At 43.2% G+C, this 15,076-nt stretch overlaps 1 protein-coding gene across 1 annotated transcript; it reads left to right on the top strand.

Moving 5' to 3' along the window:
- The first annotated feature begins 214 nt into the window (after window positions 1-214).
- Window positions 215-1,186, top strand: LOC116801164. The gene is made up of 3 exons (XM_032719166.1): window positions 215-401; window positions 460-863; window positions 926-1,186. Exons 1-3 carry the CDS (start codon window positions 237-239, stop codon window positions 1,104-1,106), a joined length of 750 nt encoding a protein of 249 aa, XP_032575057.1. The 5' UTR covers window positions 215-236; the 3' UTR covers window positions 1,107-1,186.
- Window positions 1,187-15,076: the final 13,890 nt, after the last annotated feature.

Consider the following 15,076-nt stretch of genomic DNA (forward strand, 5'->3'; position numbering starts at 1 on the left):
AGCCAAAAAGCTGAACATGGAAGCTGAAATTATGGTCTCAATTCTGATCGTGACTCAAATGTGCCATATAAATTGCAGCTAATGACACTTTCGGTTTCCTAATCAAAAGAAAGTAAGAAGTTTGATTCCCTGGACTATTAAAGTGAAATCATTTCGCTGTTTGTTAATTTAGTCACCAATCTTCTTTGAAGCGACGTGGTTACTAAGCACTAGGAAATATTCTTAAGGACTTTATCATGAACGCGTTGATATCAGTGCTCTTAATTGCTAGTTTTGTTGGAGTTCTTGGAAATCATACTCCAAACAATACTGAGCATTTTAGAAGTGCGAGTGATATTTTAGTGCGAAAAGCCCGATGGCTGCCCTTGATTTATCCTAGAGCTAATCCAACTCGATTGCAGGTAAGTTCATGATTTCACTTTTAAATAAGTTACAATTATTTAAAACATAACTTTCCAGATGATCGCTGGCTTTGGAATACCTGCAGAAGATCTTAAAGTTGAATCCGTCATTACGGGTTATGTTCTGAAAGCTCAATATTATTTGCCATACTCTGCCAAGCAATTGAGGACCAAGGATGTGCATGAAATCTCTGAAAATAGGCTGCTGCATAATGCCACCATCTTCGATAAGGTCATGCAGATGTCGGAACAAAAACTTGGATTTGATCCAGATATCCTGCAGGAGGATCTTCAGGCCCTGGGCAGCTATCGCTGGTCGGTTTACGAGGCTTTTACGGCTCTGGCCATTCGCATGAAGCTCAATGGCAGAGTCTGTGTCCTGAAGAGCATCTGCGAAAGTGCTGCGGCTCCCTTCGACGATCGAAATGGTTTGCTGGGCGAAGTGCTTCACATCCTGCTCACGTGAGTTTATGATCGTGGGATCGGCCTTATGGTAACCGCTTTCTCCCCCAACGCACTTTCAGACCATCTAGCTCGGTGGATCCCTTGTCGGAGCACTCGGACAATGACTACCTGCAGGCTGAAAGATTGGGAGCAGCTGGTGGCGATTGCGATCAGGTGTATCCGAGGTGTCCCAAGTCCCTGCTGGAGCACTTCAGCGATGTGCATCATCTGGGCAGTGAGTTCCTCAGCATGCTGGGTTGAGTTGGTGCCCAATTTGTGGCGAATGATTGTGATATTTATATAAAATAGCTCATTGAATTGTTATTGATTTGAAATGTCTAACTCACTATAAATTTAATATTCTTTTATAAAAATTTATATACAACATTTTGATTCCTATCTCCGTATTATGTTCTTAGGTATATTAGATGATTGCCTGCTTCCGTATAGGCCTTTTGGACTCTGAGAACCATGGAGGCCCTTGGCACTTCCTCTCCGGTTGATTTCACCTGCAAGGGCGTGAAATTTATGCAAATATCCACATAATAACTCTTTTTGTTCTCCTGTCCGGGCCTCATCATCATCTTTGGATATATGTATGTATCTCCACGCTCGGGTGGTCTTTTCTCCTCTCCGGCTATCAAAGCGTACGCATCTCCCGACTTGGTCGCAACCTCTTTAGGCCCTATTGTCTTCTAATTCAATAATTACAGCCCGAGCTTTGGCTACCGGGGATTGTTTTGGGACCCAGACCCACCACCGTCTTGGGCAAGGGTCTTGTGTTTTTGTGTCCACGGTACCTGGGACAAATAGGCGTTTAAATGCAAATGTCTGCGCTGTAATTAATACGCATAATACGCGTATTATGCTAATGCCAATGTCATAATGACTCGAGGAAACCCGAAATGAAAGACGAAAATATGCATTTCACACTCGGTGCGGGATCTTCGGGCTCAGTCATATATTCATCACTGGCGGACTGCATAGTTAATGCCCTTACGTACTAATTAGCTTTGACAAAATATACAACAGAAAACAAAAATGTGGCTACTAAAAATTAGTAGTGCTGCTGCTGTTGCTGTGGGGCAGGGACTTTCTCTAAAGAAGACCCAATTCCAAGTTCCCAGACCGAGGCACTTGTCTGTGATGACAAAGTTCCGATAAGAGCTGGAATATATTTTGACAGGAGTCAGTAGTCGTCTGGGTCCAAAGTGAGATCGGGATCATGGGGATCCCAAACATAAACTAGATGCAAGATGCACCTTTCACAATTTTCATGTTGTGTTGTGATTACCCTTAACCCCTTTACGGTCTAGGAATCCCCCCAAATGTTTTGTGTGCGGTGGGTGAGGGGCAATAATTTTCATTGCCTTTCTTTGGAAACAATTTGTAGGAACATGCAACTTAACGAAGTAATCAGAGGCCAACTCCAAAGAGTTGGGGGCCAGCAGCAGATGCTTATCCGATGCCAGAAGGCCAACCATCCAGCCATCCAGCCAGCGACAACTATTTTATGGCCTTATGTGAGGATGGGGATGGGGATGACGATGGGGTTGCGGTGGCACTGGCACTGGATGGCTTTATATGGCTGGGATTGCTATTTTTGGTAACCCTTTTTGTCTGCCTCCGGGCAGGAAAGTGGGTTACTATCCCATCAGACTGGAATTTATGCTGCGTAATAATTCTTGGTCCACAACTAAGTTGGTAAAAACAATGTAACAAATTGTTGTGCTACGTACCTGGAGGAGCTGCGTATGCAAATTCACCCACCGACTGCAAATGCCAGCTATGTCAGGGCTTAACCCAAAATGGTGGGGTCACCGGTGACCCCGACCATTGTGTGCCACTAACTAACCCACTTCCACCCATTAATTTCCCATCAACGGGTTCTTACGGAGCTTTATCGCTCAATTCGAAATTCGAATTACTTTTGATGGCTTCTCCATTGGATCTATATCGCTACTCGAGTTTGAGAGTTACACACAGTCCGCCTGAAGGGGGCCATAAAATTACACATAGATCTTATCGGGGACTTCGTATATTTCATGCTAATTAAAACGACGAGATATTTGTTTAGCGATAAACAATAATTAATTGTGCTTATTTCTTTTCTCCTGCACTCCACCTGCTTCCTCCCATCCAAAGTGCCCACTGATTGAGTTGTATCTGTATCTGTATCTATCTGGGAATCAGTTTCAGTTGGTTTCGGGCGCAATAAACCAAATCAAACCGTGGGATGGAGCCCTTTGGCTACCCACCGCCACCATGACGTATGCACATTGTCATCATAACTCTGGCCATTGTCTCTGATTTCGACTCCCAGATGGATACTTTTTATATTCTTTGCTTTGCATAATGCCCTCGTCTGGGGATGAGTGCGTTTTTGCGAGGGCGTGTGTGTGAACTGCACTTTATTATTTAAACAACGTGACTAAATTTACGTAGTGCCGAAGGAGAGTGAGACTCTGGGAGGGAAAAACACCCGCAGGTGGTAAAACAATAATAGTAAACGTTTGCACAATGGAACAAGCCATACATGCGAAAATAATGGCTGCATTAAATTAAGTTTTGGAGCAGTGAAATTGGTTGGATTAAAACGGAGATTCATGTTTTCAGCTTCAGATCATTTTGATCTATTTCATGGCAATAGAAATCAAATACAAAATATTTATAAAATATATTTATTAATTTTGTATGTTTAAAATAGTGAATTAAAAACAAATATGTACAGCTACAAGCAAACAACCAGGCGTGTTATTTTATTTTCAATTATGTCCGTTTTTGACATGTTCTTAAATATGCCTATGTATGTATATCTTTTGTCCCACTGTGCATACCTGCGGCTTGGCATATGCAAAGTGAGCGTGGCTTTGGCCCCAGACAATTTTCGCATGATAAATCGTTAAAGGAATATGAAAAAACCCCGCGAATTGTAACAGAAATAACATACTTGGGGGCTGGGGCAAAAGCGCGATGAAGGAGTGTAGATAGCAAGGGGGCCGAACTGGTGGGGCCTCACTTGGCCATCCCCCCACCCACGCCCCTGTCTTTTGTTTATGCAAAAAGCTTCGCAGAATTGGCGCTACGTACGTGCCAAAGCATTTCATGGTCTGGCAACTTAATTCACCAGGATGGCACCGCATCCGTAGCCATATGTTTCGGGGTCGTCTCCCCCCTTTCGTCGCCCATGCTCCAGTTCCATGCGGGTTCCATTTCCATTCATCTTCTGTTTGCCGGTGTCTGTGCTAGTGTTTGTTTTCCGCGGAACCTGGCCCATTCTACATCCTCAGCTTTTCTCCGGCGCTCACGTGTAAATTTTCTCAAATAAATCATTAAAAGCTGCGCAGCAGCCGCAGCACATTGACATTGTCAGAGGCTTTGCACCCACTCAGGGCATCCCCTTTGGAGACCACCCCGCTCCCCACCCTTTGGAGGCACCTTCTTCCGGCCTCTATCTTTCGGAAGGCCGCTCTTTTGATAGCAATCAACGCGGGGAGCGGATTGGTGGCCATTCTGAGTACTCCCAGTCATCATTCTCACTCATCCTCATCTGAAAATCTAAAGCTCAGGTGCATCTATTCATAGATCCTTTGGATTCCTTCATGGGGCGCCGTGCCATTGCACTCACCTTTTGTGTGTCTGTGTGTGTGTGTGAGTGGGCGTGTGTGAAGAGGTTAGTTAGTGGCACTTTAGCGCTAAAGTTTATACATAAATTTGTCATTGGCATTCAGTGCCTTGCATCTCCTCCATCTGACCCTTTGCGTCATGTGTGCACAAATCTGCACAGGGGAAAAATGTCAGCATAAATGATGATAAGGTCAACCAGGGGTCATCAAGTTATATTTATTTTAAACCGGAAATTTACAACAAAATTAAAGGATGCTCAGAAAATTTAATGAGTTTTAAAATAGTTTTAAAGGTATTTAGGTAGTTTTTAAGTATTTTATATTATCTAAACAGATTCTTTTAAAATTACGTATTTTATAAAAACTATTTTCCATCTATGCCATGTCCTCAAATATTATTATTATATTAAAAATGAATTTTTTCCTTGTGCACACACCTTGGACAAACATATGTCTGGGCCTTTCGTCTTGCAGCTTTTCATAGCTGTGAATGCAGGTTGTGTTTTCCTTTGATATTACTTTAGACTTCCTATTTGGGGTGGTGTCTTTTAATTAAATCGAAAGACTTCCTTGGAAAGACCCAGCGCACCCGTGTCTGCCACCATAACAACTCATTTTTCATGCACGGTGCCACCCTGGTTCGCATAATTTACAAGAAATCTGTTATTGTCTTATTAGGAGCGGAACTCTGCCTTGGCGCCATATGGCGTCAGATGCTTGGCAAATTGAGCGATCGACGATGACTTGGCACCTTCCCAAAATCCAAAATCCAAAATCCAGAAACCGCATCGCGACACGAACATAAATAAATAATCGAAATGGAAAAGCGTGGCGAATGGCACACAGCTGTGGCCAGGAAAATTCAAGGGCGGGCTGTCGAGCAATTTGCAATGCCCTTGCTCGCCCATTTTTATTGCACAATCAAGTGCTGCAGTTGCAAAGAGGGCGCCGCCACGCCCCCTTCACGCATTTGGCCCACACACACCTTTGAACGTTTAATGTGCCGCACTTCACACCCAGCCACTAGAATCTGGAGCTGCTTACACTGAGAACAAAAGAGGTGTCTTCAATTGCGCAGTGAACATTTTGTTCAACTTGTGTCATATCATAAACATGATTTTCATATTATTAGGATAGGAATTAGAATATACCCTTTTTCAAAATTATTCGAAATATTTTTGAAAGACAAAATTTTAAAACTTAAGTTCAAGAATTTCGATTTAATTGTATAAATTGTTATAAAATGTCAATGCATTCTTTGTACTATTGATTCAACTAGGTCTAGATTTTTCATGAATAAATGAAATAGCTATTCTTTTTTTTAAGTGCCAAGAATAAATTCACAATTAGACAGTGTGAGGATGATTCGGAGAATGGTTTTCGATGGATGGATCGAAGGGCAGGGCGGTGAGAATGGGATGACTGTGCCTAATGCGCGGTGTGCACTTGAGTTCAGTTTGCTCAAGATCGGCCGATGCTCATCTCATCATCGCTGGCCATCGATGCTGGCTGAAAAATAAATTAAGAATTTTAATGCGGAAAAAACAAAGGGGAATAGTCATAGTCATAGAGCGAGGAGCCCACAAACCCAAAGACCCACGGCCGAGACACGACTTCATGCTTAATCAAAATGTGTTGTAGGGCAGCGCCTCTCGCTCGCCCGACGGATCGCGGATCCTTTGAACTGCCGACAGCCACCGTAATATTTAAACCAGATCAGATGAGATCAGTTCCATTTCCATTCGCCGACTCTGGCCCGTTCTTCGATTCCTCTTTGGGAGTCTCTCCGGGTTTTTGTTCTGGGTAAAATTATCACAGCTCCGCTAATGAAAGGGAAAACGAATGAAATTTTAACGAGCCCACGAAGGAGTCGGAATTGGTGAGTCCTGCGGCAGGACCTCCTGGGTTGATTGTCCCTAAAAGGTGATAACGCCGCCATCAGTCCGCCCTGCGAGCCCTCTTCCCTGGATTGCGTAACGAATGCGATCAGGAGTTTATGTGCCTTTGTCGATTATTAACGTCTTTTTAGCATTTGGGCCTGGGAAATGTTTTCTAATGCATATCCTTTAACTGGTGAAGGGTAGACAAAGGAAAAATCTACAACTAAATCGATAATTTATGGAAACCTTCCCGATTCATGGTTTGGAATGCCACAAAATTATCTACAGATATATATTTAATTGATAATGAAGCAATTGATAATTTTTTTGCTTATGCAATGCAAAGTTTAGTATCAAATTCAGATTAGTTAATGGTACAAAATTGATTGATATATTACTTTTTTTTTTTTTTTTTTTTTTTTTGCTTTTCTTTTATTTATTGAATCTTCTTGTATAAGAACTAACAATAAGTTTAAAAATCTTAACTATAACAAGTATTTTTTGAACAGTTGTATTATTTTTCCAACTGTTCTATGATTAAGCGGCCCTAATAATTTATTCGCTGGGTTGGTAGGTCCTTTCGCCGGAGTCGGGAACGGCTGCTGAGCTGGATTAGACCTCGCGCTAGGTGGTTGGGGTGCGTGTAAAGCTTGCTATGGTATTTTTCCTTAAGTTCCGTGATTGCGTTGGTAACTGATGGGATATTTAAGTCTCTTTGGATGTTTTCACTCCGAACGTACCACGGTGCCCCAGTGATGGTTCTCAGGATCTTTGATTGTGCTCGCTGTATGATGTCAATATTGCTGTTGCTGGCATTGCCCCATAACTGTGAGCCATAGGTCCAGATAGGTTTCAATACAGAATTGTAGAGCAAGACCTTGTGGTCTAGGCTGAGCGGAGAACCAGAGTTGATGAGCCAGTGTAAGTTGTTGGCTTTGAGTTTAAGTTGGGTTTTTTTGGCTTCAATGTGCCTGCGCCATGTGAGTCTTCTGTCAAGGTGTACTCCTAGGTATGCTACCTCATCTGCTTTCGGGAGTGGTATGTTGTTCAACAAGAGCGGAGGACAGTCTTGTCTGTTTAGCGTAAACGTCACGTGCTTGCATTTTTGCTCGTTTACTTTTATTCGCCAGTCAGAGAGCCACTTCTCAATGTCGATGAGGTACAGTGCCAACTGTGCTGTGGCTTGGATAGGGGACCTTGAACGGCTAAGGATAGCTGTGTCGTCGGCAAATGTGGATACCGTTAAGCGACTATTTGTAGGGATGTCGGCTGTATATATGAGGTATAATGTTGGCCCAAGAACGCTGCCTTGGGGGACTCCAGCCTCAATTGTATGATCAGTGGAAGTGGCAGTGTTGCACCGCACTGCAAACTTTCTGTTATAGAGGTAAGACTTTAGAAGTTTGTGTGTGCTTTCGGGTAGGGATGTTTTAGTTTTAAACATTAGGCCGTCGAGCCAGACTCTGTCGAATGCTTGGGATACGTCTAAAAATACTGCTGTACAGTATTCGCGATATTCAAATGCAGTTCTTATTTCCGTTGTAATACGATTCACCTGTTCAATGGTTCCATGGCTTTCGCGAAATCCAAATTGGTGGGCTGGGATTATATTGTGGTATATCAGATGTTGATTAAGTCGGATCAGCAGGCATTTTTCAAATAGTTTCGAAATACATGAGAGTAGACTTATTGGTCTGTAAGATGAAGCGACTGTGTGGTTCTTACCAGGCTTTGGAATCATTATGATAATCGACCTCTTCCATCGTTGTGGAAAGTAACCAAGTTTGGTGATGGCATTAAAGAGCTTGGTTATGTAGCGAACTGCAGAATGTGGCAGCTGGATGATCATTTCCGGTGTTATAAGGTCGCAGCCGGGGGATTTTTTCGGGCTGAGATTGTCTTTGATTATTTTAGTTACTTCTTTAGGGCGAAACACAATTGGGGTGTGTTGCTGGTGGCAGTTTACGGGATAGGACGGTAGCGCGAATGTGCTAGTAGCCTGGTTTGGCGTGAACACATTTTGTAGGTGAGCGGCAAATGTGGTGGCTCTGTCTTCATCACTACGGGCCCAGCCACCTGAGGAATTCCTTATCGGCAAAACGGTTTCAGTCGGTGGGCGAAGAGTTGAGAGGGCTCGCCACAGTGACTTTTGTTTTGTGCCTGTTGGTGTGAGTTGCTCTATGTATCGGCGCTGATCGTCGTCCTCTTCTTGTTTCAGAGCGTTGGCCAGTTTCCGTGTGGCTACTTTTAGCTTTTGTTTTGCAGTTGGGGATCTGGAGGATTGCCATTCTCTGCGTAAGCGTCGTTTTACGTGGACGAGTTGCTCGATTTGTACGTTGGTCTTTTTTGAATTAATTGTATTATTTGTTATTTTGGGCGTTGCAGTAAGAGCTGCTGCAGTAAGGATGGATTGCAATGCACACGTGCAGCTCTCTATATCAGATTCAGTATTGAGTTTTGGGTTTAGCTCAATATGTGAACTTATATATTTTTTATACCTGAGCCAGTTTGTTTTGTGGGAAGTCAGTCTGGATGGTGGTTTAACGTTTTCTGCGTGCCGGCGGAGGTGAATTAGTACAGGCGAGTGGTCAGATGACAGATCCGGCAGACATTCAGCTTTAACCAAACTGCGGGAAATATTTTTCGTAACTGCGAAGTCGATCAGGTCAGGCAGCTTATTGAGGTCTGATGGCCAGTATGTAGGACTCCCGGGGGAAACATGGTCGAGTTTATTAGTGGCTTTAATTATAGTCTTATAAAGCTGTTTTCCTTTTGGGTTCACAAGTCGCGATCCCCAGTGAGTGTGTTTAGCGTTGTAGTCGCCTGCTGCAATGAAGTGTGGCCCTAGTGCTTGGAAGAAATCCAGGAATTGATCTTCTAATACTGTGAAACGGGGGGGGCAGTATACGGCCGCTAGTGTAAGGAGAGTGTTGTCTTCCAGCTGAATGTTGATGGATGTGGCCTGAAGATGATTTTCCGCAAATTCTTTGTAAAAGTGGTGCTTCATACGGTTCCTTATGAGTATGGCGGTGCCACCGTGTGCTTTTCCGTCGGGATGATTTGTACCGTAGAAATGGTAGTCTCTTATTTGGAAATTGTATTTGCTTGTGAGATGAGTTTCCGAAAGAAGCATAACGTCGATATGCTTCTCATGTAGGAATTGAGCTAGCTCAAGTTTGCGCTGTGAGACGCCATTGGCGTTCCACGTAGCTATGCGTAAGGTAGCCATTGTTTATTTGTTTTGTTGGGCTACAAGCATTTGTATCAAAAGGTTTTGATTACGCATCATGTCTTGGATGGTGGTCTTCATGAATGTCATAAATTCCATCATGCTCTGTTGTAAGGCTTGGATCATAGCTTCAGTTTTTGTTTCCTGCTGCGCAGCTGGGCTATAGTTTTGTTGTGTGTCTAATTTTGTGTACACTTCATGTGGAGTTCGGGAATTTTGGGTTGGAGGCGTCATACCTGATTTTAAAACGTTTGCAAATGTTGTCTTGTTAGTGTTGGATGTAGGCCAGGGAGCGAAACTTGCTGCTTTCGAGAAAATTACTTCAGGATTTGTCTCTGATGGTATCAGCGTAGCTGTTCCTTGGTGTGCCCGCGCCGTGTTCATTCTTTTGTGAAGACGGGTTTTCAGCTCTTTGTAGATTGGACAGCCTCTGTAGTTTGCTGTGTGATTGCCCCCACAGTTATTGCATTTTTTCTCACATGCATTTTTTTTGTTAGTTTGACACTGTTTGGAGTCGTGGAGATCTCCACAGACTACGCACACCGGGCGAAGTGTACAATACGACCTTGTGTGGCCGTACTCTTGGCAGTTTGTACATTGTACAGGAGCGATACGTTTGTGCGGCTCTTCTACCGTGATCCTACGGTGCAGAAGGAGCTGGAGTTTGTAAATTGGGTGAACCTCGTTTTTTCTAAGAGGCTTGTTTTCTGGTTCAAGCTCAATCTTGAAGAGTGGTTGGGGTTGCCTGTTTCTGTTTTTGATATTGAACACGCTTTTGGCGTAAAATCCCTTTTCCTTTAGCGCCTCAGTTATCTCTTCGGGCGTAACATCAGACTCAATGCCCTTCAGGACTACTTGCAGACCCTTGCTGCTTTTAAGCTGGTAGGTGTAGAAGCCTATTTTTTGTGCGGTAAAATAGTTTGTGACTTTTCTGTAGTTGTCCTCCGTTTTCGTCTGAAGTTTGATTTCATTGATAGTACCTCTTACGAGGGGAATTATATGAAAGCTATCTTTTCCAATAAGGCCAATCAAAGTATTTACAAAACCGCTTGTGCTCTTCTCGCGGATGTATATTGGCGGAGGTTTTGTTTTCTTCGGTTCGATATCAACGGATCCCAGCGGCACGTCCTCAGCGGTATCTACCAGCAAGGCAAATCTGTTGGTATTTGCAGGGGCTACATTTTTGATCAAGGTAGAATTGTCGCGTGTATTTTTCGGCTTGTTTTCCAGATCTGATTTTTCCGGGCTGAGCTTTCGCTTTATTGTAATGTAGCGGTCCATTCCAGTTTGCCAGGTCGACCCAGCTTTTTTGTTTACGTTTTCGTTTAGTTTTGTTGGTAGTGCAGCAGTACCGTTTATTGCTTGCGTTTTTGCTTTCGCTGACTCAGTCAGAGCGTGATATATTACTTTAAAGTTAGGATTTTCTGTTAAGCGAGTATTCAACATAAAATACAGTCTTCTTAACTATACATTTTGAGCTAAATTGGCAAGGACTTGCACATTAGGCAAGTTTGTCATTGATACCAAGCCAAGTCAAACTCATAGTGGATTCCGCACAGGTCTCAGCTCCTCATGGAATCCGACTCTTAAAATGAAACTTTGACTATCTAGCCGCATAATGTGAGGTAACCCACACCAGACGACATTAGATGCGGCAACTTCTCCAGCTCATTATCATAGCTCCACGTAGGTGGAGGTTGGATTTCCCGTCATCGCGGCATCCATCAGGTTGAGCGCAATCATTACCGACATATGTTACTGGAAACCCCGTCCTCCGACTCACACCATCAGCCAATGTCAATGTCACACACTGAAAATTATCACACTTGGGATTAGCTGGAAGAGCGTTTAGCATGTAACACCACCAGCTCCAAGAAGGAAAACTTCCGCCCGGCGGCGTAAATCTTAGCCAAACATTTGTCCAACACCTACGCAACAAAGACCCTTGCATGCAGATGTCGCCGGCTTGAACATATCTCCTTATACTTGTATTTATTTATAAGCGCGGCCTGTGATAAGGATGCTGCTAGTCCTCTGATCCCGACAATTCGTTTTACAGCAGATAAGAGGATGCGCGCCGAGGTGTTAGTTCCTTTGGCTTGCGGTTGCTCTGCGGTGTGATATTTGACAGTCCAAAAATGATAAGAATTATTTACATTCTGGTTTTTTTTTTTGGTTTCGGGTACGTGCTGCTCATGCTTCTCGCGGTAATTTTTCTCATTAAAAGTTGCGGCCGCCAGTGGAAATTGTTGTCATTTAAAACATTTTCTGTTTTTTGTTCGTTTTTTATTTTTTTTTTGGGGTCTCAATGTGTGTGGGGCCGGCGGCAAATAATTACCAGGACGTTTAAGCCACTCAGCCGAGCGTTGTGAAAATTCATAATATCCAGCACTCAGACCCCCGACTCTTTGAGGGAATTTTTTCGGTTGCTGAATGGCTGTTCCGGGGCACTTGCGGGTGGCATTTTGCGCATAAATCCTTTCATTCCGTTGGGTTCGGGCTCACACTCAGACGAGAATGGAAAAAAAAGGATATGGAAACGGTGGAATAATGAGAGAAAGGATGTGTTTGCTCGTGGGTTATTGTTTGGCACACTCATACACAGGGATAGATGGATGGATGGGAGCGTACATAATTAAGCTGTTGAGGATTATTTTGATGTGTCACAGGACGACACCGTCAGGCAGCGGCAGCTGATGATAGCCGGAGGTCCTCGGGGTCCCCTCCAACCTCATTTAAGCCAACTTTTGTTTGCTGTGAAGTCCAAACAGCTGAAAATTCAAATGAAATTCTTTCAAAATGCGTTTGCCCAAGTTGGCTGGGGAAACTTCTCGCGATCATTTCATGGAATTTAATCTTTTCGTGTTTTCATTTGCCGTAGAGGTGTTAGTTGCTAAAGCTACTTTAAGGCAAGTTCCTAAGGCCATTACCCGAAACGATCTCGTAATCGTAAAGATCGGGCTCAGACAAAGCTTACCAAATCAATAACAATTTTTCACAACTTCTCTGCTCTTCGCAGCCAAATAACAAATTTCCCCCCCTTTGTTCAAGCAAACAAAGAAGAAAGAATGATATTTATGTTATCGTTTATGTAAAAACCACAAATGGGAAATGGAAAAAGACGAGCGCATAACATGCGTGTAAATTATAATGCGAATCAAGCAAAGTGACTGAGAATTTGGCTGCGGAGCGTAAATTAAATAATTCCTTTGTTGGCACCCGTGCACCATTTGCATAAGACCCATAAAAGACGAAGTTCTGTCAGCGGGAGCCCTAAAAGAAAACCCCAGACCAGAGACCCAACCTTAGACAGTCGGACGACCTATTGAACCCAACGGACACGGGTTGAGTGAAAGACCAGCTCAGGGCTGCTTAAATTTCATTAGCTGCAGGAAGGAAAGCCGAGCCCATTGGAAATGCTAATGAAGGAGAGTCTTTGGGTAGCCAATTGCTACCTGGTCGGTCACCTGCCAAATGCAAGCCAACACTTTTGTCACCTTCCGCCGGCCGACAAAGAGTTTTCCAGCCGGTCAGGATCCAGATCCAAATGCACACGCATCCGTAATGAGCTTGGCCCGGGGCCAAGTCAGTACTACTTTGATTTCGAATTAAATGTTAATAAGTTCAACTCTTTGGCACTCTTTACTCGATTGTTTGGCCCAGGGCATCTTTGGCTTTCCCTCGAGGGCGGAAATGTGGCCACCATTTAAATGCTAATGCAGGCGGGCGGAGGGCACCACTCTGTCTCCGAATGTTACGAGTTTATACTCGTAAAATGGCCTAAATTATTCGTTTGCCTGAAATGTGCACTCTATAGTTTCCGGCTTTCTAGCGGATGACATAAACCCATATAGATAAGAGCTATGACAATCGTAGATATCTTTCTGGACTGCCCAAATATTTGTGGCGCATCTTGAATTTCATTGAAAGTTTTCATTTCAACCTTTTGATTTGTTGCAGCTGTAAAGATCATTTTGGGCTGGGGAAAAAGTCGTTAAATTGAAATGCAATCGGGAGCTTACCAACATAAATCTGACTTCCAAGGAAGTTGAGATACAGTGTTTAAGTTTTGTAAAAGGGCCTATAGGTATTTATTTCGAAGAATCTATATAGTTTAATGCGTGCTGGGTGAATGACTCATAGATTTAAAAAGAATCCCAGCATTACTCATCTTTCGTTATTTGGCTGTTTAAAAACTGTGTGCTTAGAGCAATTGATTAGTTAATTAACTTCTTAGAAATGTTGTAGTAAATAAATGAAGGCAAATGTTGTCAAACGTCCAAGAGAATGCTTAGTATTTAATATTAAATTATAAATTCCTTAGCGCTTAAAGCAGCGTAGAATGTAAAATCCCCTTTGCATGTTTAAATAATTATAATCTCCTTAGAAATTCCATGGCTGACAATAAGTGCCTATAGTTCTTAACCTTCCCGCAGAACTACTTAACATTGGAGCCCAGTCTAGGTCAACGATTTCCCTTGGTTATGATGGATCTAAGACAGCACCGACTGCCCCAATCCTAACTGTTCTGCATGCCAATCCAAATGGTCTGCAATTTTTTTCACCAAGTCGAGCAGCTAATCACTGTTCTCGGGAGGCGAATCCAACTCCAATTACATTTAAATGCCATGAAATGGTATTTGATTTGGTTTATTTCGTCTTGTTTGTGCGCAACCCATAATTACCAACAATTGTCAGTTGGCCGGGTACTTCTCACCGGCGATTATATGGGCTATGGCGATGGGGCAAGTGGATGCGTGCTGGAAAATTATACCCATGCCCCATTAGGGCACCGAAATCCAAAGTTTAGACTCGGTTTGGTGGCATTTGAAGGAATTCAAAGTCAAATGACATTTGTCACGCAAGCCATCAACCTTTTTCTCGTTCAACTCAAATGCAGACGAGGCCGATTAACTTTGATTTGGTATTGAACTTCTTGCAAGAAGGAGGAGGGCTTAATTATATGTCCAAGGACCTAAGGATCCTGCCTCGTTGATTTTAATAACTTTTAGCCGGTGCGCAAAAACTCCCAGGCCAAAAGCGAAAAGTTCAAAGTTTCTGAGCTGCGTTTTATGCTCGGGCTCAAGGTAAATTTTCATTCTTTTTTTTTTTATTCATTTCGGCGGTTTTAGCTCATTAATCACAGGGCACAAAGAAGCGCCAGGTCTCCAGGATTGGAACTTTCTGAACCAAAAAAGAAGGCAAATATCGGAGCGCCGAAGGAAGTCGTCGCCAGCATTCAAGTCTAACAAATCAACGTGCAATTTGCTCATTGAACTATGATCGCTTCGTCGCCATTGAGAAGTAAAAAATGCAAGTTGAAAGTATTTTTTCTACTTTTATTTTTTTAGGGCGAGTGTGGGTGGGCGCGGCCAAACTTGATGCCAAACTTGATGACATAAAACTTCTGCTAGTGCTGCGTAAAGTTCGCTTTTGCTGGCAAACTTTTGCGTGATTTATAACGCACGCAGGACTCAAGGGAACAGCGCAGTGGAA

This window comes from Drosophila sechellia, chromosome 3L (assembly GCF_004382195.2).
Source record: "Drosophila sechellia strain sech25 chromosome 3L, ASM438219v1, whole genome shotgun sequence".
NCBI lineage: Eukaryota > Metazoa > Arthropoda > Insecta > Diptera > Drosophilidae > Drosophila > Drosophila sechellia.

Coding starts and splice junctions, on each gene's coding strand:
- LOC116801164 (XM_032719166.1), top strand. CDS start 237: ATGAACGCGTTGATATCAGTGCTCTTAATTGCTAGTTTTGTTGGAGTT. Junction 402..459: donor CTAATCCAACTCGATTGCAG/GTAAGTTCATGA, acceptor ATAACTTTCCAG/ATGATCGCTGGCTTTGGAAT. Junction 864..925: donor GTGCTTCACATCCTGCTCAC/GTGAGTTTATGA, acceptor ACGCACTTTCAG/ACCATCTAGCTCGGTGGATC.